Genomic DNA, 23068 nt, shown 5'->3' with positions numbered 1-23068 from the left:
AAGCACTGAAAGAATTTGTTGTACAACGAGATACTTGGAAGCTGCTCTCAAATGCAGGAAAAAAAGAAACAGGACCATTATTTGAAGATATAGAGAATGGAGGAAAAGAATCTTAGGCTGACTAGTGTCAAAGTTCTAGCATTTTGAAAACAGGTGACAGCAAAACAGAAGCTGCATTAACATCATGATCTTTGAAGCAACCACCTTAATAATGGGAGAATTATCAGTCCTTAAAGAGAAGGCACTGCAATCACTGAGAAATACACTAAGATTTTTGGTGTGCAGGTAAATAGAAAAGACTGTATTTTAAACAATTTATGCAGGAAAAATAAAATAAGTAAAGAATTAAACATAACCTGAAACCCAGCAGCAAGAAAAACGCTGAATCAAGGATAATACTCTGGTTACTTAAAAAAATTCCACATTTTTTGGAAATCATGCTCAGATGCTTCCATCTTTTATTCTCCAACAAACGTTAAATTAAGCCTATTTTAATTCTGCCATTTAACTAATTGTGGACAACAGTTTCAAATCCTGTGAGGGGGACACTAATTAAAAATAAATTACTTTAGAGTAAAAGATGGGTAAATCTGGAACAGGTGTTCCAATTGGGATAGAATGACTTCAGCTGGCAGGTCAGCACTGCAGATTGGTTAATTTAAGCATTAACTTATTTTCCAGTAAAGATCAACAGCTTTTATTAAAAAGAAAACAGAAGAAATGAGAAATCCTTGAAGTGTAACAGTACCTGTTGGTCTTGTACGGTCTGGTTCTTGCAACATAATCCAGGATCTTGGAGGCGGCTGTTCTGTCGAAACTACAGGAACATTTTAAAATAGATACAAGTGATAATCACATTTATTTTACACAGCAGAAAGAAAAGTTTTAAGAATGATCACTTACTTCTTTTTGCAGTACCTGCCAAATTATCAAGCAAATAGTTCAGTAGCCGTCGTGTCCCATCTGGTTCCTGATACAGGTTCAGAATATCCTGTGTAAGTGGGTTTCCTACAAACCAATTCACAGGAATATTGAATAAAATACACAGAACTATTGCAGACTTGCATATCAGTGTTGTCAACTGACATATTGGAGACAAGATCTACTATGAACTTCTCTGGGGTTTCAGATCTCAGGTTTTCCAATCCCACAAAACCCTGGATGTGTGGACAGCCCTAGTGAAGTTTAGCAACAGTCCCTGCTGATTCTGCTGTGGCACTGAGCATCCCAAAGGTGGTCCTTGGACTAAAAGCAGTGAAGAACTTGTGTGGTACAACAGGCAGAGCTCATGAGCACAAACACAGGAGGCACCTCTGCTCAGTGTGAAACATCCACCAGCAGCTGATCTGACAGTCAGATCTCAGCAGAGACTCTGCCATCTGCCAAACATAAGCAGATTGCAGAAGTTGTCATGGACAACACACACTGCAAGTGCCTAGTTTTAAGGGAGAGATAAACAGACTTTTGAGACAAGAGTGTTTAGAGGTATCTCTCAGTGCTTCTAATTTTGTAACTCAAAATTCCTCAAGGTCAACAATTTTATAGCTAGAATCCATGAAATTCAGAGGGAAAAAAATGGGAAAATACTTAAACTGTTGCTTGCATAAGAACCCTGCAGCTGTACAAAGGATGTTCCCTTCCTGTCTGGAGATGTACCACAGTTAACCACAGACTATTTCTTAGTTAAAGCAGAACTGCATTAAATCCCCATGCAAGCAACAGAAAGCTTCTGCGCACTCTGCAAAAAGAAAAGCAAATCTCTTTCTATGGGCACTGCTCTCCCAAACCTGTTATTTTTCTAAATAATCCCCAAGTAACAGTATTTATAAAGGTGGAGTGAGCAGCTACACCTGGGATTGCTAATCAGTAACATTTTATGAACCAGCAGACTACAACCATTACAGCTCAGCAGCAGTATCACTAAACAAGCAAAGAGACCAAGAAAAAACAGCAATACCTTTCAGACCCAAAGTCTGTAACTGGAACAGTTTTCCCAGCTCAAAAGGTAAAACTCGTAACAGGTTGTTATTTAAATGTAGTTCCCTGCAGACAGAGCAAGAATCATATGGGTCTGAAAACAGAGTAACATTTATCTGCAGCAGTACAAAAATTGAACTAAAAGAGAATCAGTATAGTAGCAAACCACAATATTGAAAAATTCAGAGACTAAACAGCAAGGGTTAGGGAAATCCTGCTGTACTCACACACCCAGACAAAACACATTATGTTGAAGAACAGAGGAAAGGAGCTGTTGGGAGAGTTTATCTTAAACAGTCAGACATTTTGTGAACATTAGCAATAATTAAACACTTCAGTATCTACAAGAGATGATGCAGTAACAGCTCAGACAAAACAGACCATGAAACAGGTCAGCTGTGATTACGAAATAAAGGGAAATTATATCCCTGAAACTAAATTAAAAAATCCAGGATCATGGCAGTATGATTACAGCTGTGGCATTACCATGCAGTAGTCATTTACAGCAGTAATTTTCTATTGTTCTGGGTGGTTTTCTTTTCATAATTTCAGCAGTAAGACAAAATATGTGCTTTGTAACTCACAAAACCCATATACAGACAGGAACAGAATTCATGTCCTGAATTCTGATATCCAACAAACCGGGCAGAAAAAATAGACTTTTTACTTTCCTAAATGAATTCCCATTAAAGCAGTGAAGACTTTCATAGAATCAATCAGTATAAACACTTTGCTGCTCCAAAGTGTTTAGAACTTGGTGCCTAGAGACTTGGTAAGTATTTCCAGGCAGCAACAACAACAAAAAAAATCCCAAACCAAACCAAAACAAACAAACAAACCAAAAAAACCTGGATGGCAAAAGTTAATTTAGCTCTTGTTGATTTCTAGAGAACAGCATTTGAGGGTTTCAATGTCTCTCTTGCCATAAGCAGCCCAGAACTGACTGAGCCCAGGATCTGAGGTGTGGCATCAGCAATGCCCAGCACAGGGGGCCTGTCCCTGCCCTGGTCCTGCTGCCACACTGTGGCTGATCCAGGCCAAGTGCCATCAGCTTTCTCAGCCGTCTGGGCACACCTGGCTCATGTTCAGCGGCTGTTGACCACTCCCACCAAGTCCTTTTCCACCAGGCAGCTTCCCAGCACTTCACCTGACTGAACCTCACACCACTGGCCCAGGCCTGTGGATCCAGCCAGGCCAGATCCCTCTGTGGAGCCTTCCTGCCCTCCAGCAGATCAACCCTTCCACCCAGCTCTCTGTCAGCTGCAAATGTACTGAGGGTGCACTCAAGTTTTCTCAAGCATATCAAGAGAATCTGTTTTACAGCTGAGCTTTCCAAGATAACGTGTTACACTGTTTATTTTTCTTCCCCTTTTTCTGCAAAGATCAGAAATCCTACCGCTCTGACACGTCTTTTTTCAACTACCTGCAGTAAAAAGGGAGATGAAAGGAGTCCTGGGTGAGCTCTACAGTACAGACTGAACCCAGAGCTCCAGATGTGGGAGCTGGGAGACCTGTTATCAGTTCTCAGTGCTGAGAGCACAAATGATTTCTGTGGCTCTGGATATCAGCAGTGCCCAGGGTTGAATTACCGTTAGTTTGAACAACTTCCCAGAATCCAGGGGAAGTGTCTGCAGCAAAGAGCCAGCCTGGAACACAAAACCCTGGACCAGCTGGGACCTGCAGTGTGCTCTCACATAGGATGTGCTTATGGATTTTTCTTCACTTTCACTACAGTGGGGGAAAAAACAAAAAAAAAAAAAGGAGCAGCTACAATTACTGAGGAGTGGATTCATGCACAGCTTTTCACATTTAGAGATCTGGGTACAAGTGCTGTGTTTTAGCCAATAAATAGAAAGCTTATGTGATCCTAGACCTTAGCCACACCTTTCACATTTACAAGATTTACACTTCTCTGCTCAGAAGAAACTTAGGACTTGAAAGGGCTGAAGATTCACAGAATCAGCCAGAATAAATCAGGAGAAGTGCTGGGAAGAAGGCATAATGACTTGACATTACTGATGACTCTGCCCTGCTGAGCTATCTCCATGTCACAAGTGTTAAAATTTATAAAAATGTTTTAAAAAGACTGAAAGGAGACTAATGAAATACAAAGATGAATTTGAGACTATTCCAGCAAATTTAGGGTTGCTAGCTCACAATATCCAAGGAGCTGGATAAAGAAGGGAAGAAACCTGTTACTAATAACTGCTTTTAATTGAAATAGTAATGGAAAGAAGTAGAGCTTAGAACACACTCCTCTCCAGTTGAAAGCAACTATACAACATGCTACAAAACAGAGCTGCCAATTATGCTTCAAAAAGCAAGGTCCCTTTGCTCAGCCTCCAAGGTTGAGACTTGAACTCCTCTGGAATTTGAGCTTTTAGAACCAGTTTAATCAGCTAGTTTAATCCTCTCCAATAGAGCAGACTTTTCTAAAGGAAGGAAAATGCAGTAACAGATATTTCTATGTGCAAACTTGCTTTGCTTCCAGCTTCACGAAAAGCTGTGCTGGCAGTTCACTTCTCTATCATTGTCTTTACTGTTAATAACATTCTTGTTCTTTACTGTTAATAACATTCTTGTTCTTTACTGTTAATAACATTCTTGTTACTTTCACACTCTGTATTTTCTGGATTTGAGAAAGCTGTTCAGAAGTATCTTCTAAATTAATAGCAATGAAGGCAATTACTGGCAACTGTCTAATAAACCTAAGATAAGGCTCTTCCTTTGGGTCAAGAGCAAAAGACTGTTGCCTGTAAAAATTTACTCATATAAATAATGTATATATTTATGTAACAGTGTTTTTACAAAGCAAAATGCTGCAGCCTTAAGTACAATCTATACTGGCATCATTATTCATATTTCACTTCCAAAAGGAGTTTTCATTCCATGCTAATTTTGTACATCTTGGCATTACAAAACTGAAGGAAAAGACACTTTGAAGACTGCGATTAGAACATTTGTTTTCTCCTCCCCAGTTTGCACGGGAATGCTGTTACATCACAGCAAAGGTGGAGAGGAGATGATACTAAACATGTTGCAATTGTTATACAATAAACAGAACAAGAACTATTGTTAATTACTAAATATGAATAAAGATGAAAACACTGTAGTTAACATGCTTACAAATGTTTAATCTGACCTTTTTCCTACCTTACTGTGAGATAAAAGCTATTTTTTTGGTGCCTCACTTACTCTTTGAGACAAACACCACATAAAAGATTTGTAAAAGAACCTCAAAAGAGATGCCTGAGAGGAAACCTGACTTGGAAAAATATAAAATGGGTGACTGCCATCAAAACAAGTACTTCTGAGGCTCATTCTGTGCTGTCATACATCAGAATAGGAGATCACAGAAAAGCCAGTACTGCTATAGCTGCACAGCCCACAGCAAGTACTCAGGGAGGTAGATAAGAAGGGAGGAAACAGGAATTTACTTATGCTGAAATTTGAACTGCTGCCACAAAGACAAGAAAAGAACAATTTTAACTCCCATTAGGATTTGCATACCTGAGTGACACCATGTTTCCGAGCTCTGCTGGTAAACTGCGAATTTTATTAGAGGACAAGTCCAGATATACCAGATTGTGAAGCTTGGCAATGTCTGAAGGAATACGGGATAAGGAATTGTCACTGAGATGCAAAGCTGTCAAATGGGTCAGCGTCCACAATGATGAACTTAAGCTTCTCACTTTCCCTGTGGAAGAAAGGTCCAAGAGAAAACAGAACATTTAAAATACATATATTTGGCAGTAATTGCACATTTTTCGAGTATGTATGGGGCAGGAGAATTTGAGGGGGAGTTTTGCTTGTGGGTTTTATTAATAATATTTTGTTCAATATAAATTCCATTCATCACTAATTCTATAGATGAAAAACGTGTCATTGTGTGACAAAATGCAAGATATTGCCAAAGATGCTTGAAGTTGTTTTACCCAATCCATACTTACGGCTTAAACATCTGTCTCCATCTAGTCCCATACAAGACAAAACATATTAACTAGCTGGCTCTGAATTTATCATTAACAGAGGTGTAAGAAACACATTTTTTTCAATTATAGTTCATGTCTGAGATGAAAGACAGCGCTTTGGTTCATCCCTTATTTCAGCACATCTTTCAAACCAAAAATCTTTACTCTATGGCATTAATCCAGCCAAGAACAGATAGAAACACTATATTTAGGGTGACTAAGATGCTTAGTTGAGAACACAGACTTCCATCTGGCATTCAATTAAAAGCTGTATCAACTATTGCCAGATATTTTTTAAAAGGTATGATTTTTTGTATAAACTGAAGGGTGGGAACATGGATTTGTGTGACAGAATCAAGATTTTTACATTGCCACATGCAAGGAATGTGAGATATCATCAGAAGGTCTCAAAATATTCATTCTCTCCAAGACTTTTTTCCTCCAGGGGTAAATCCTTTTTCATTTACATAAATCATCTCACTGTACCAAAAGCATTAGGAGTACCAACACCAGTTTCTCCAAAGCAAAAAGTTAGCTGGAATAACTTTAAAATCCCTGCTGTGACTCATCAAGGTTAACAACAGTCTGGTTAATATTATACCAAAACACACACTTTGTAATTCCTTTCCTTAAATGATTTTCTCCAAAATAAGAATTCATATCTAGTGCCCAGGGAAACCTACACTAAGAGATGTGCACCTGGGACTCAGTCCCTGGCAGCAAAATATTTAATACTGGTATAACTTCCAGTGAGCTATTACAAAACAAGGAGCATAAAAAAGCCTGTAGTGAAAGAAAACATGATTTAAATGTTAAACATTTGTGGCTTCCTGTATTATGTGACCAAGTATTTTGCAAGGAAAGGACAGCGTGAACATTAATGAAACAAAAACACTGCACTTCTTTTTTTTTTTTTTTTTGCAAGGGAAATGCATACAGTTCTCAAGGGACTGATGCTCCACTAATGCTCGTTAACAAATCTTTTGAAAGGTTTTCAACACAAATCGATAGTTCTTCGCATTTTAAAATGGAATTAGCACCTCTTCCCCACCCCCAATGCAAACAGGTGACTGTGATCACAGAAAGCCTTGGAGCTGAAAGGATTTCCAATCAACATCCCTGATCCGGGCTCTCCACTCCAGCACCTCCCTTGGCTGGAATCAGTCTGTAGTGAGATTACCAGGCATGAAAGGAAAGAGCCATCACTTAATGCACTTCCTATGCAGAGCAGCAGATGTCCAAGAGGATTCCAAGCCTAATGCTGATATATAATGCTGATTCCTGAAGCAGCATTTAACTGTGTTTCTGCATCTGTAACCTTCAGTAAAGAATGCTGCTCACATGGTGAGGCACGTGGTACTAGCACAGACAGACTCAGTGAACTGGATGGAAAGATTCTTCACAATTTGAAGAACTGTTTGTTTAGTCCTTCTTCCATAAATTTCTTTACTGAACCGTCATTTATAAATCCCACACGGCAATTTTTGCAGATGCTTAAAGAACCTCCATATTTACACAAAATTACAGCCTAAGCTTAAAATGTCACAAAACAGTTTTTAAATTCTTAAAATACTTGCTTTAACTTCCTTGTAAACACACTTTTTGTAGCAAACTCAGGATTTACTCCACGTATCAAGAGACTGGTTGACCAGCTGAAATACACACTTAGAAACTCTGAGCATGATCTTACTTTTCAGAAAAGATTCAAGAGTCCAACAGTATCTCAAAGCTTGTAGACTATCTCCACAGATTGTGGAGGTTTTGGTGTTTGTATTTAATCTTAAGAACAAAGCAAAAATTACAAATGCTTTTAAACAGAAAACTGCTTCATGGACCAATACCTCATTGTCACATTACCTACAATAAAAAGATACCACTAAAGAGGAACCCCCAACTTCACCCTCTTCTCTTTGACAAAATAGATCTTAAATTCATGCTCTCCCCCAGTTCATCTTAAAACACTAAGAGCTCACACCCATATCCTCACCTTGACAGCTTTCCTATACATGGGGATTTCCCACTTGCCCCACCTTACCTGTCCGACAGCTCCCTGTGTTATCCCAGCCCAAGCTTTTCCCTCCACACACCCCCCAGCTTCTATCCCAGTGTTCTGCTGGCTCACTTGAAGGTAGGTACTGACTCCACCCCAGGCTTGTCCAAGCCCACACTACTTGCAGTGAGTTCATAACTCAGGAGCATGCCTCAGTTTCTTACCACTTATTTCCAACTCTGCCCAGTGTGATTTCTTTCCATTGGCTGCTTCCTCTGAGGACATAATTGTGTACATCCTCCGTGGATCAGGTGGATCGTACTTTTCCTTGGGCATTCCTGTTGAAACCAAAAGGCAAGTGATCAACTGAGATATTACGTACTGAGAATTCTGTAGAAGGTAATCCCCATTTCAGTTACATTTCATATTAGACTTTTGTACCAAATACTTTTCAAAGCTACAGATAATGTGCCCATTTACAAATGTTGCTGAATGGGAAACACTGATATAAAACAGAAAAGCAGAGATTCCTAATGCTCCTTGAATGGCAGACAACAGCCCAGCCCCCAGTAATTTACCAGAATCTGCAAAAATTGTGTCCCACCACCTCCATGGCTATGTTGTGTGTCCCTCAGAACCAACACAACCCACTGCAGGTTCTTGTTTCTTCCACAATGAAACTTCAAAAAGGGATGATCACCACCACTGGGATCTCTCTCATATTCCTAGAGAGCAAGTTTGCTATTACCTCTGATTACCTATCAGTTCCAGGTTTACTGCAATTCTCAACTTTTCACACAAATCACCTTAAAAAAAAAATTAAGGTTTCAAAAAGATCCTCAATTCTTTAAATCCGTAAAGCGATAGGTTTTAATTCAAGCTTCACCCTACTCTCTACAATCTGAAAATATTGCACCCAAGGTAGATATTTCCATCATTTTCTTCAGCCAAGTATTTAATACTGAAATTTAACTTAATTTTTCTCATTTTTTTTCCCATCACTCCTGGTAACTTTATAAGAATAATTTTTCTAGGTTCTTTTTACCATACTCAATCATGCACCATGACAGAGAAACAAGCATTCCTCTCCAACAAACAAGCAGCTATGAATCTATTTATATGAAATAGAGAAATTAAACAATGCTGGCTCAAATCACCCTTAAAAACACATTACAAGCAATATTATGCAATTATTCAGCAAAGTACATTACAGCAGTATTATAATACTGTCCAAACCCACTCAGTAAGCAAGCAACTTTGCTGGTCAAATTTCTGAGGACATCTTCCTACCAAGTCTTTTAAGGCTTTCTCATTTTTTCATTCCCTGGGATGAACTGAAAAATATTTTCATTATACAAAATAATCAAAGAATAATTCCTAGTAAATAAGACTATCAGCCAGATTTACAACCTGTTTACTGATTTTACTGAAAAATGTTTACTCTTCATGTTAAACAAAAAAACAGAAATCCACTAAAAACTTTCTGACAATTATGCATCTTAATTAAAATAAAGCTTTTAAGTCTCACATGCTTAGTTTAATATAACTGCTCTTTTACTAAGTCACACTCCTCCTTTTCAACTCCCACTACTGGTCAAAACCAGATTTCTGCAGTGAAAAGAAATTCCCCTTTAAGAAGTGAATTGTGGGTAAAAGGATCAGATTATATATAGCAGCTGGGTGAGGCTCCTTCCAGAGTGAAGGCATTTGAGTACCCAGGGTGTGGAACTCACCAAGTGTAATACTTTTTTCATCAAACTTCACTAATTAAACGAGAGGAAAGTGGACTATAATCTCCAGAAAGGTAAAAGCCTAACTTCTCCCTGCAGCAACTTATGCAACTGCTGCAAAAATGTATATTAATGTACAGAGCATCTCTTCTGAAACTGCTACATATAATTATATCTAATTCACAAAGACCATGTAGGAATGCTCCAGCTTGTCAGGAAACATTTACCTTCCTCAGACATTTACTGCTTTCTCTTCCTGCTGCTCCCTGAATTAATAAGTATGTTCCAATTTTTCAAGAAGGAGGTATAGCAAAGACAGAAATCTCATTCAGTACAGATACACGAACACTCCCCAGAGCACACTCAAGCACAGGCACTAATTAACAGCTTTGCTGGTACCAGCAGTGTATCACTGCTCAGTGCTAGAAGAGGATGACATACTTTTCCAGTGGGTTTTGTTAATGTACACTAAAACAATTAGAGATTTAAGAATTTTGGGGTTTAACACTAGTTCCTGGTGATCCTGGACTCCCGGTGGCTCCATGGCACCACCCTCCCTCTCAATAAAGCTCCTGCTCTCTATGGTTTTCCCTCTCACTGCTGCATTTCTTAGAGGATGAATCCCTGCTGTTTAGGATTACCAGGTGCCAAAAAAGCAGCAAATGTTTGAGAGCCTCCTGGCTGAAGAAGCTGCTGCTGCTGCCCAAGAGCATCACTGCCACCAGCCACATCTAAGATACTGTCACACCAGGCATTAACATATCTTCATCTATCACCCAGAACTCAAAATGTCTCTGGAACTAACAAGGTTAAATTTGGGTTGTATCTCATAGTACAGCATAAAATACAAGCACAACACCTTGAATTGCATTTCAAAACTTCACAGCATGGAGTAGTTCAAGAAAATCAGTCTCTTTTACTGTCTCCTTTCTCCACCTCCCAAATTCAAATCTAGCACCTGCTGAGCTGCTACAGCAAAACATAAAAGGTGAGGTAAACATCAGATTAAGTGATAGACGCTAAAGCAATTTATAGTAAGACCCATAAAATACTGTTGAACATCCTTAGAACCATTGATTACTGCAGCTTTTAACAATCATCATGGCAATTTTCAAAAGAGCTTATACCATCTGTAATTTTCACTTGCACCAACACACATGGTGAAGCATCATTATCGTTAGGTTCTTATTGCATTCAGTAAATCAGTTTGTAAAGGAGAAAAATCTTTATAACAAAGATATGACATGGATTCCTGGAACACGCTTCAGACTACTTAAATTTATTGAAAAGGGTATTTAAGTATGTTTGAATGTAAATGAAATAACCTGGTTATTAAAATTGTCATTTTAATAACTGTAAAAACAGAAGAGCTTGAGAGTTGTACTGAGTGTGGCTGCCCACTTCCACCTTGGGTCACTCAGTCCCCACACAGAATTAACACCCCTTACCCCAAAGAAACTGAGCCAAGCAAGGCCAATGAGGTCAACAGTACACAGGGTCTGACACAGGGAATTAGATCTCAAGCCTCCAGTGCAGACACTGCTTTAAGCCCTCGTTTGTACAGAGGGTGCTGAGACACAGGCATTGGGACAGGGTGATGGGCAGCAGCCCCTTCAGGGAAGGGTGACAGGGATCAGAAAGAGAAGGAAAAACTTGAAGCTTGTTGTGTCAGGGGAGGGAAACCTGCTGGAAGAGAGCTGACAAAGCTGGCTACTACAGCAGGTGGGTGATGGAGCTCTGGCTTCCCTCAGAACAGACCACTGGAGACAAAGCCAAATGTGCCCATGTGGAGCTGTGCCTGCCCCGACTGCTGCCTGTCTCTCCAGACGACAGCCACGACTGCAGCCAGGCTGGGCATGGGTCTGGGACTGTCCTGGACAATGACAGTGACAGTGTCATCACCAGCACTACCAGCTCCTGGGGTGCACTCCGAGCTCCTGGGGTGCACTCCCAGCAGCAGCACCACAGAGGGCACCACGTCAGGAGGAGCTGCTGGCCTAAAAAAGGAGGCTAAGCTGGTTTAGATACACTGCTCCCTGCAGGAGAACAAAGGGAGTTCAGCTCTTTGCCTGACAAGGCATTTGGAATGATAAGTGTCCTTGGCTATGGACATATGCAAAGTGGGAGCTGGACTATGAGGCAGTTAATGCTCCAGGTGACTATGGAAATTACCAATAAATAATGTCTTCAAAATGGAGAAATGACTCTGCTGTGAGTGACAGGGCAGTAAAGATGACAACATTTTTCCTGTTCTACCCTTCTGCCATGGTTTATGAAATTGGAAGATGGTGAGAAGGAATATTTAAATAAGATAAATAGGTGAGCAGATACTGTGAGATTAAGGTTTTTGGGGTTTTTTTAAAGCACCCCAATACTACAGCAATTCTTCATTTCATGAAATGCTTTGTACAATACCACGATAAATGAACTCAATTTCAAAATGAAACATATCAGACAACTCCTGTAGGCCAAGTAAAATCTTTCATACTATTACTATGGATGTAGATATCAAGTTTGCCCCTAAAACATGATCTTTAAATTAGGAAAAGAAAACTTGAATTCTAAAACTTTGTTGAAAATGATGAACAAGTAAGAGCAACATAGTGCTCAGATGTAACTTCAACTGATCCAATCAATTATTCCAAAATAACTATTTCCATACTTACTATGAACTAGCTATAAAACCCATTTACAAATCTGGGAGTACCTTTAGAAATACTTCAACATCACAATGCTGCAGCATTACAGCTCTGCTTCTTAAACTTCCTAATACATGTTGGTGACTTCTTCAGACTTCCCCTCCTTCCCCTTTACTTGCTTTTACTTGTCACTAACACACTAAGGCAGATCAGGAGACAGCCAGGAGATGAAAGTAAACAAAGCAGCACCACACCTGATCAAGTGCAGAATTACTCAAACTTTCTGCTACTTTAATTAAAAACAGTGAATAAATGATGCAAATCTAGGTCTAATAAAGTAAGAAGCAACAAAACAATTGGAGAATACTTTCCATTTGTTGATGCAGTGCAGTATGGCTTGCCAAATAAATTACTCCTCAACTGCTGAAAAGTATCAGGATAGAAAGCAATCTACTAAGTTGCTCAAAATTTCATAAGAAAACAATAGCACATATGAGAGATGCTTCTTCTCTTTCTCTCTCCAAACCCTCAATTGGAAGCTCACCCCAGACCCATTCTTTTGTAACCTTGTGCCTTTAACCCTGAAGCTCTTTTCCATGCAATCCAAGCTTCACTTAAAAATGGGTTCCAATGACCTCCCCCACAAATATAACTGTTTCTTAAATTGACTGGTCTGTTTTGAATTCAAAGTTAATTTAGGATCCTCCACACCCTCCTCCACTTGCACTGTGGTGTTACAATGCATGAAGCAGAACTAAGCAGGTCCTGCTGCAGTTCCTCCTCCCCAGGACTCTGTATTTCCACTTCACTCTTGCATGAGCACCAACTTGTCTGATAACAAAGGAGCTGGTGAAAAGAATTAAACTGGCTATGTGGGGGAAGAGTTAAAAAATATGTATTTGAGGGAGGCTAGCTTCCTGTGTTATTATTACTGTATAGCAGAAATGTATGTGTGAATTTGCAACTGCTGAAATCAGGACACCACCATAATGGCACTTCTGGCCACACTGGCACAAAATCTCTTCTCTCACAGCAGGAAGCAAACTCTTGCTTCCAGCTACCCTCACCCAGTTAAACAGTAACACTGAACAAAGTCTGAAATTCTAACTGAAGGCAAAGTACATTGTTTTTTAGATAACTTAAGGCTGTAGCAGGTCTAGCAATGTATAGGCTCATCAGATGCATTAATATGTATTGAAAGGGTTAATTTCTACTGTGGAGCTTTATTAGAATTAACAGGAATTTCTGCTTTCCAAACAGTGACACTCTTCAAAGGGAACAGAAGTACCTCTAAAAGAAAACTACTGTACTCTGGAAAAAAAATCTTTGAGATAATTTCATAGCGCTGTATTTCAGTTTTACTATAAAACTGCAGATTTGCCCTTTCCTACTCAAAGACTCATTACAGCTTCTTTAAAAAGTGCTTTTCCAACATGAATCAAGCTTGCTGCTTTCTCTGTCCCCTCACTGGTAGCGCTTTACTCAGCAAGTCATGAATTTCTATGGGAACTTAATTACATTTCAGCTTGAAGTACAGACAAATAAACAACAACCACATTGTCCCTGGCCAGGATGACAAGGTGCAACATCTGGCACCTCCTCACAGAAAAGCCACAGTGGCTTGAACAGGGTTTATGATAAAGGTCAGTCCCTGCAGAATTTACACGTTTGACTTGATGACTTGAGTCAACGACTGAACTTATCCTCACCCTGTTCCATGCCTGGGCAACAAACTCGAGAGTGACATCAATACTGAAAACTGATGGAAAAATATTCATGGGCAAGATACCATGATGAGGAAAGGAAACAAATACCCAAAGCATCCCAGCTAAACCTCAAGTGCCCTGTGAAGTACATTTAATGTATTTCAGCTAAATTTTTGATTTAAATGATTTGGCATCACCCCACACACCTAAGACATGAAACTAGAAAACTGGGTACTTTTTCTGTATCCTGATACTGTTCCTAAAAAGCCTTCTAAATTTAATGTTATCTTATTTCTATAAATGTCTTATTTAAAACATACTAAATTGAAACTTTTTTTAAAAAATAAATCTTAACACATGCCTGTAATTTCTTATTTCCCAACTACTAGCAGGTATACACCAAAATATGGAAGAATACTCGCAGTCTGCTATGAAACATAACTTGTTACCTAATGCCTATTTAGTTGCAATATAATATACAATATATATTTATGTTACACATATTTTATACATGTACTGTACACAAAATGTATTTTGCTGCAATGTATTGGAACATGCAACATATCTACAAAATATATTTTGCTACAATACACAAGCAGATAAACCGAAGTTCAGGAAAGCAGGTATGAGCCATCACCCGAAAGAAAAAAAAAAAAAAATCTGAATTTTGAACTGAGAAATCCATACATTAGAACTAAAAGTCACAAATATTCTGAGGCTGAATGAACAGAAATTTAAGGACTTGCTTATCTATTGAAATACAAACTTACATTTAACTTTGTCGGCATGAACCAGATCGCTCTATTGAAATATATACAAAGAAAACACCAGTGTTGCAAGAAACCACATATTTATTTTTTTCCCTACTAGTATGCTACTTCAAGGCAAATATCAAGTCTGTTGTGTAAACACCTATTATTTGTGGACAAGTACAAACACTCTTGGCATTTTATTTGAAAAAGGCTCTTGAAGTAATTTTTTTTTTTTCAATAAGTATTTGGTACTGAAAAAAACAAGGCTAAGAAAAATCCAATTGGGAAATCAGCTAAAGGCCAACACCTGAATTTTTTAGAACACATACTGTAAGTTAAAAATTTCCTTTTGCCTAGTGTGAGGAGGGATGGCATGTACCAGCTGTGGGCACACAGGCAGAACTGCAGCAGCACAAGATCAACTCCTGGAACACTCCCCCCTCCCAAGAGACTCAACACTAACGTGGGAAAGTGTCAAGATCCCTTTAACCCAATTTATAGCCTAATGTTGGAATAATCTAAATTAAAATGATATTAAAAAGTTGTTGAATCAACACTAAGTCAATTGATTAATTCCAAGTACTTTTTCACTTGCTAAGATCACATTTTAGTGGCTGTTAGCTTCACCACGGATGTAATGCTTCTCCATCCTATTCTGAGGACTTCTAAAACTGTAATTGTACACAACTGCCCATACAAACCCACGAGTTACCCTTCCTCTTTTTCAGACTTAAGGTAATGCTGTAGGGATGTGAACATGCATGTGAACATCTGTAATAATAAATACAATAAATAAATACTGATCAAGTCAACATCCATTAATTCATGTAAGTGTATCTGGAATATTACTTATCAGATGAGTTATTTGAATTTGCACATGTATTTTCTACTAGAGAAAACTCAGAACCTGACAAATGCCTTAATATTCTTTTAAAAATCTATAATGCTGTTAAAGTTCAGCAACCCCCTTAATCTTGCCAAAGGTGACTAAAATGAAACATAACCCTCCTGAAACTCAAGCAAAGCATCCTGGTTCAGATAAACTGGGCCATAAATGTCAAAGGATTTACTTGCTGTCTTCAAATCAGGAAGGCTCCATTAGACCAGAGAGCACTGACCAGAACAGGCTTTAAATTTTGTTAAGTTCAAAACTCAGTAATTTCATATTTTTAAGAAGAGCATATTAAATTTTGACCTGCAGGTATTTCAAATTTAATTAAGGTGTCTTTGTCCTTCATAACTACTTGTTTATGGAAATACAAACTGGCTGGTTCCAGCTGGCAGTGGCAGGCATAGGGAGGATGTAATTTTCCCAACTTCTACTTTTTCTATACAACCCCTGCTTATTACAATTTCCCACAGATAAGCAATGTGCAGCCCCATATTTTAATGGTGTATGTGCAATCCTCTAAACCTTGCGCAGTGTGAAAAACTTGTTTACCATCATTTCACTAATGCAAAGAAGCAATTGCCACTTTCATGTCCAGTTGCTACAAAAACTAGGTTAGGTCCAGAAGAGAACTCTAAAATGGTCAGAGTACAAAAGGCACAATTGAAAACAGAGGTCCTTGGCTGCTCCATCTCCTGACAGATCTCCAAAGGAGACATGTTTTATCAGACTCGTGATAGAAAACCCCTCAAATTCCCACCCCTTACCCTGCACAACATATAATCATTAGAAATACAATGTCCAAATGCTCTCAGTGTTGCAAACATGGTCCAGATGATTAGAATACTTAATTATCAGAAATTGCATCTAATTAATGACTATAGTAAAAGGCTGCTGTATACAAAACAAACACTAACACAAAACCAAATTGCAAAGCAAAGACTGACCTTAACTGGTACCCCTGGAATCACATTGGCTAGTTAATGAGTACCACACAGCATTCAGCTTTTTTGCACATTCTGTTAGTGTATTCTGAAATGCCAATATATTAAAGAGATGTCAGGTTCATTAATTATTTTAAGAATTGAAATAAATTGCATTGCATTACAGAATTGTATACTGTACGAGACAGATGGAACTTAAAAGACCAGCTTTAAAAAATAGGAGTTGTGTTGTAAAACATTTAGCTTCAGGTTTTATAAACATAGGCAGAAAGACCAAGGCTTCAAAGCTTCACCTACAAATGTCTCTAGAAAGCTGAGAATAGTTTTACACGCTTAAACATTAATATAATACCAACTCCCACTACACTGGTTGTATCCAATCATATTTGACAATTTAGTTATGATCCTTCACAGTACATGGAACACTGATTCTTGTTTAGGGGACCTAGTACAAAATTACTTATCTTGGTCCAACTCAGTAGGCTATTCTAAATACTGGCACATGCACCAACACGTTCCTTACCACTTTTTCCTTTATGTGTCTGTGGAATGCTTGCCACATTACTGTTGTTTCATGGGGGAAAACAAAAAATCACCAGACAAAACACTATTTCTTAGTCTTACAACAGAACTAAGGACAAAGAGAGAACTTGTCTACTTTACACGAAGTTTGGACATGAGCTCATTTTCAGCATTCCTGCCACAGAACTGAACTAGAGCTTGACAAGAAAGGTCAGGATCTAAATCCAAAAATCCCTGTCTTCCTAAAACACAATTTCTAGATACCTAAATTCTTGTTAGTATTAGTGTTGCTAAACTAAGTGAAGGTCAGGATGTTACAGCACTCATCACACAGTTGATGCTCTACCCATCTAGCCACATCCTGACGGCAAACAAATTATTCACAGATTGGTTTTACTTCAAATTTAACCAACAAACTTGAAAATGTTTTTCTGCAACCACAGTCTTCTGCAGCAAAGCCAACTCAAGACTTGTTTCCTGTCCCTATGTTCCACTGCACCTCTCAATTGTTTTGATGCAGCTGCTTGTGAGACAATACTGGAAACCAGCAATGATTCTCAGCAAAGAAAGTGGGATTTAGAGGTTGTGGGGATTGGTTTTTTTTAATACTGAAGTATCACCACTCAGCCATGTCACTGGCTGGTTTTGAGCATTACTCTGACAACAGTTGTACTGACACAGATGATGTGGATTTAATGAGCAACCAAAGTAGCAGCTTTCCAAATTCTGCCACTAGAGAGAAATCCTGACCTACCAAACCAGAAGAAATCATGAGGTGATCTAGTCCACCGCTCCCACTACAGAAAGCACCTGTGCCATGACTGGCCCTTGCAAATCTCCAGAGGATCTTTCATCATATTCCTCATCAAAACAGGATTCCTTACTATTATTATTAGTCCCTACAAGCTCTCATTCCTCAAAGTACTCTGCACATGAACTGTTATTAATGCTGCACTGAAATTCCTCTTAATCCACAGGACCTTTGCTTTGACACAAAAAGCTCCTCTGTTGGGTGAAAACTGTAGCAACTTCTTTAAAAGAATATTTTAAAAGTACTAATGGTCAGAATGTGGCATAAAATTTCTCAATACTTTTTATATTCAGCCATTATGATGCCATTTCCTTGCTCTGACAGGTGATACACATCACATGGTACATGGCCAATCATGGTGGTGTTTTAGTTTAATTTCAAGCCTTCCCTCTTTCTAGATGTTGACTAAACATGGCCTCTGTTGCAAAAATCACATGAAAGATCTGTCTCTGAAGCAAGTTTTTAACTGATCTCTGACTCTGCAAACAGATCTAGGCAGAGAGATACTTTTGTGGAGCATTTAAGTCAGATCAATGTGCAGGATCCACATCTCACCCATCAGTACACTCTAAAATAGCTCAAGCAATAAAGCTGCATATTATCTGTAACTTGCAGGATATGGCATTATTGTATATTCCTGGTCTCCTAACCACGGCAAGATGCTCCACCCTCATGACAGGATCCATCACTCAAATTGCTACAGCATGTTCTGGAAATCCCCACTCTTCCAATTGAAACTGCTGCCTTGCTAAGGAAAGGGGGAAGCTCAAAGGATGCTTTGGAGATATTGGTATTATAAAACAGAAACAAAACTTCAGGGAGGTCTTCAGGTAGGGAGCCCCTTCACTTTCAGAATAAAGGCTGCATACCAGGAACATGAACTCAGATGCACAAGAGAGCCATCCAAACATCAGGCTGTGATCACAATGTTGAGTTGGCAGCCTCCATAGAGCAACTAACAGCATTCCCAGTCTAAAAAAAAAAATCTAAAGTCAAATAAATCTCTTCCTGCAGATCTCCACTGTAGCATAAATTGGAATACTAACAGCAAGTATTTTAGTTCTAAAATAAACAACTTTATATATTTACTGCTCCTGGTCCCTCCTTGATTCATACACTAGAAAAAAGGGCTCCAAGGCATTAACGAAAGGATTCATGTTGCAGTCTTACAAAAGGAAAAACTGAGTTGTTGCCAATCTTTTTTTTTTTTTAAAGCAAGCACCATCTTGGAAGTGCAATTAGCATCTAAAAGTACATGTTAAGCATTTAAATAGCTTTTTCTTTGGGACCTGCCTAAGCATTTGTAAACTCTTCAAGATGTCAGCTGCAGAAATTGCTTCATGTAGAAATTGCAACTGCAGGTCCCCAAGCTTATGCCAAGACTCCCTTGTTGAGAGGACTTGTACAACCCAATTTCAATGTAAGAACATAAATTATGTCATTTAACACAATGCTAATAATCTTGCAGGGTATTGTACAATAATCACACTTCCAAGTGTGAAGCACCAACACTTTAGAAGGAACAAAACAGATGAAACCCTGCAGTGACTCAGTTTGAGCAATTTATGCATAAAGCTTTAAAAATCACACCATGGAGAAGGCTAAATTTAGACTGGAATCAGTAAAGTCAGTATTTTGACATGGGAAGTAGTCTAAGACCTCGATACAGGGATTGAAAACTCCAGATACTTTATATGCAATTGGGCATGCAACTGCCTCATGCAACTAGAACTAAAATCTGGTGGTTGAGTAGGTCACTGGTAACTTTTTGAAGCCCACCATACACAACTGTAATCTTTCAATACTACATATACTTCCTGAAAAATAAGACCCCTACAGAAGTAATTCTTGCACATCACTTCAATTCTGAAGACTGAAAGGCATCCTCATTCCTAAAGATTCTGTGTAGACTCTTTGCCTAATGTGGTCCAGTTCAAGACTGGGATATAATGGTCAGACTGCACATATACAAGTGTCCAGCCAAAAGGACATGACAAAATCATAAAATAATAATAATAACAACTTAAAACTCAACAGTCTGCTAGCAAACAAAACCAGGGCCTCTGCAACAGGAACTGCACAAGCGGATGGAAGAATTCTGGTTCACCACATGGACTCCTGGCACAGTGGTGAGCCAAGCAGTATGGCACAGTGCACTACAAACACTAATATTTAAGTTTTTTGGTAACAGATTAACAGAACCATTTTTGTTTATACAGCCATGTTTTCAACTATAGATTCCTTTGTTCATATGTTGGGAAAGAATTTTTAGTTTGCTCAGACTTAAAACTATTTCAAAGAGAGTTGAAATTTCCATCACAAACATCGCACTTGGCTAAAAGAATGTCTTCCTAATATCTAGCACAGCCCCATCTTGACAAGGTACCATGCTCATTTAATTTGTGACCCTACATAAGATGTTTTCAAGTCTTCATGTATAAAATGTCAAATGTATTTACCTGCCCATGCAGTATTACAGTTTCATCTATCTTTATATTTCAGTTCTTCCTCTAAAATTCAAGCACAGTAAACAGCCTGAACACGAGACTGTATTCAGAGTTCAACTTCAGAATGCAAACAGAAAAGAGATGCATGGTAGGATCCTTTTTAAACATGGGCTGATCCAAGCGATTCAGGTGAAAAGTGAACAAAGAGTTAATCCAAATGCGAAGGGCTCCGTTTCAGTAATAGCATGAATAAACCCCCACAGAAGGCTCCATTGCTAGCAGCAAACTCCACAGAGTCCAGATGAACCAGCAGGAAGAACAGAGGGCGGATAATCCTGTAAAATTACCCCAGTGGAAATGTTGATAAATTCCCAATTACGAGACCTGCTCTAGAATGAAAAAAAAAATGCGAGATACAACACAATTACCAGTCAACACATGCACATCTCTGTATTTAAGCCAGACAAATACCACAGGTATTTCTTAATCCCCTGGATTTTGAATTTGTTACCCACTATGGTGAAATCTAGATTATGAAAATAAGCCCCAGAAATCAAACAAAAAAAACAGGCAATCTGCAACTCTAGTTACAAAGCAAATACCCATCCACGAAGTTCTACTTTCAGTGATACAATTTTCTATGCATTTCTGGAAATACAGATGGCTGTATTAAAAACAAACAAACAAACAAAAACAAAAAGCAAAACAAACCTCAACAAAACCTTTAGCTTACTGCATTTGTTTTGAATATACTTCTTAAATTACACAAAGCAAAGAAGCACAGAATCGGGTTGGAGAAGACCTCCAAGATCACCAAGTCAAATCTAGGACTACAGCTAGTAGGCTCCATATGAATTTTAACGTTTGTGGTAAAATTGCTAATAAAATACGTGTTCACCACAGACACCAAGACAGAGACAGGTGCAATAAACATCTCCTTTCCTAAAGCCTTGTCTGATCCCAGGCTTATCGCTCCCCGTAAAATTCTGGAGGAGGAAAGGCTGTCCTTTGAGCACCAGGAGGGACCGGGGGGTGCGGGAGGTACCCACCGCCCGCTCCATCGCGCGATGCAGTTCCGCAGGCGGCCCAGGAGCTCATTCCCCGTGCCCCAGCCGAGGCAGTGACCCCGCTCGGGCCCCGCCCGGTAACGGAACAACGGGGGAGCCGCTGCGATCCCGACCCCGGGGCCCCCCGCCCCAATTCCCTCTGTTTATCCCTGCATGCGCCTGTCCCGCGGCCTCGCGCGCCCGCCCCCCGCGCCTTCCCATTGGCCGCCGCCGCCGCCACTCACGGCCCCAGCGGCCCCGCATTGGCCGCCGCCGCTGCCGCTCAGGGCTCGCACCCGCCCCGCCGCTCCCTCCGCCGGAACGAGCGAGCGGCGCTCCGGCCCCGGCGCGGCCGCGGCTCCCGCTGCCGGCGGGGCGGGGAGGGACGCGAGGGCGAGCAGGCAGCTGCCGCGGCTCCTTCCGGAGCAGGCGAAGCGCTCCGCTGACAGGCAGCGCTGCCGCCCCTCGGTGCGCGCCCAGCCAGGCGGATCGGCCTCCGGGGAGGCAGCGGCGCGGGGCGCCGTGCGTGGAGGGTGGACGGGCAGTTCCCCGATTGATGTCATTTCCCTCGGCCTTTTGTTTAATTATTTTAAACTCAATTGCACGGTGAGGAAAATAAAGCCAAACCAACAAAAACAACAAAACCCACCAGCACCAACAATAACAACAACAAAAAAAACAACTTCAGGCTTCCAGATGCCATTATACTAATTTCTCTTAATTGCCCCACCGATGCAAACAGAGCCGGGCTCCTGCGCGGCGCCGCCCGGCCCGGTTCCCTCCCAGCCTCCTTCCCTGCCTCCCGCTCGCCGGTGGGCGCTCGCGGGGCTCGGCCCGGGGGTGCGGAACCCCCTCCCCGCCGCCCCCACTTCGCGAGCCGCCGTTCCTCGCCGCTTCCCCGGGCGCGGAGCCTCCCCCGGGCGTCCCCGCAGCAGCGACGGCCCAGGCCCAGCACACCCCCCCCAGGAACCCCCCCCCACGCCCAGAGGTTCCTCGGTCCCCCCGACACCCCCAAACGACGCGGTGCGGGGGTTTCTCCCCGCCGAGCCCGGGAGGTTTCCCCCCCCTCGCCGTGCTACCGCCGGTCCCCCCCTCAGCGCACTCCCCCCACCCCGGCCAGAGCCCCCCGCTCCGGGCCGGGCGCCGGGGCCTCCCCTACCTGTGGCTGCAGCATCCCCGTCCCCCCGCCGCCCTCGCTCCGCCGCCTGCCTGGCTCTTTGTTTCCTGCCGCGGGCCGGACGGGAGAGCGGCTCCCCCCCGCCTCCTCCTCACACTCATTGAAAGCAAACAAGCATCATGGCGGCCTGGCGGCGGCGGCTGCGGGCAGGCCGGCCCCCCTCCTCCTCCTCCTCCTCCTCCTCCTCCTCCTCCTTCCTTTCCTCCTCCTCCGCTCCGCTCCGCTCTGCTCTCCGCCCCACCTGCCCAGGCTGCCCGCACTGCGCGCACGCTCCGCGGCCGTGGAGGGAGGCCGGGGAGGGGGCGGCAGGGCCGGGGGAGCCGCGGGGGGATGCGGAGGGAGGAGCTGGGAGCGTGTTTGGGGGTACGGCCGCGGGAGCCCGGCGGGGGGAAACGTGGGTGAAAGTAACGAGGGGGCTGCCGTGTAAGGCTCGAAACCCGTGCGAAATGGTGCATAGCAGACAAGGG

General features: G+C 41.1%; 1 protein-coding gene across 3 annotated transcripts in view; it reads right to left on the bottom strand.

The window, feature by feature from the left end:
* The window catches only part of CNOT6 (CCR4-NOT transcription complex subunit 6), a 32603-nt gene extending 10006 nt beyond the window's left edge, over positions 1-22597 (bottom strand). The window contains exons 1-6 of one of the 3 annotated variants that reach the window (XM_062502019.1): positions 22584-22597; positions 8163-8276; positions 5488-5674; positions 1958-2043; positions 904-1008; positions 749-817 (exon numbers count right to left, since the gene is read on the bottom strand). In XM_062502019.1, the coding sequence (XP_062358003.1) occupies positions 749-817; positions 904-1008; positions 1958-2043; positions 5488-5674; positions 8163-8274 (559 nt within the window). In that variant the 5' untranslated portion in view covers positions 8275-8276; positions 22584-22597. Of the gene's footprint in view, positions 1-748; positions 818-903; positions 1009-1957; positions 2044-5487; positions 5675-8162; positions 8277-18800; positions 18823-20390; positions 21358-22583 lie in introns of those variants that run through there. The other 2 variants (XM_062502020.1, XM_062502021.1) reach the window with 2 other exon arrangements.
* Positions 22598-23068: the final 471 nt, after the last annotated feature.

Source organism: Cinclus cinclus, chromosome 14 (genome assembly GCF_963662255.1).
Source record: "Cinclus cinclus chromosome 14, bCinCin1.1, whole genome shotgun sequence".
Taxonomy (NCBI): domain Eukaryota; kingdom Metazoa; phylum Chordata; class Aves; order Passeriformes; family Cinclidae; genus Cinclus; species Cinclus cinclus.
This window is presented reverse-complemented; position numbering and strand designations above follow the sequence as displayed.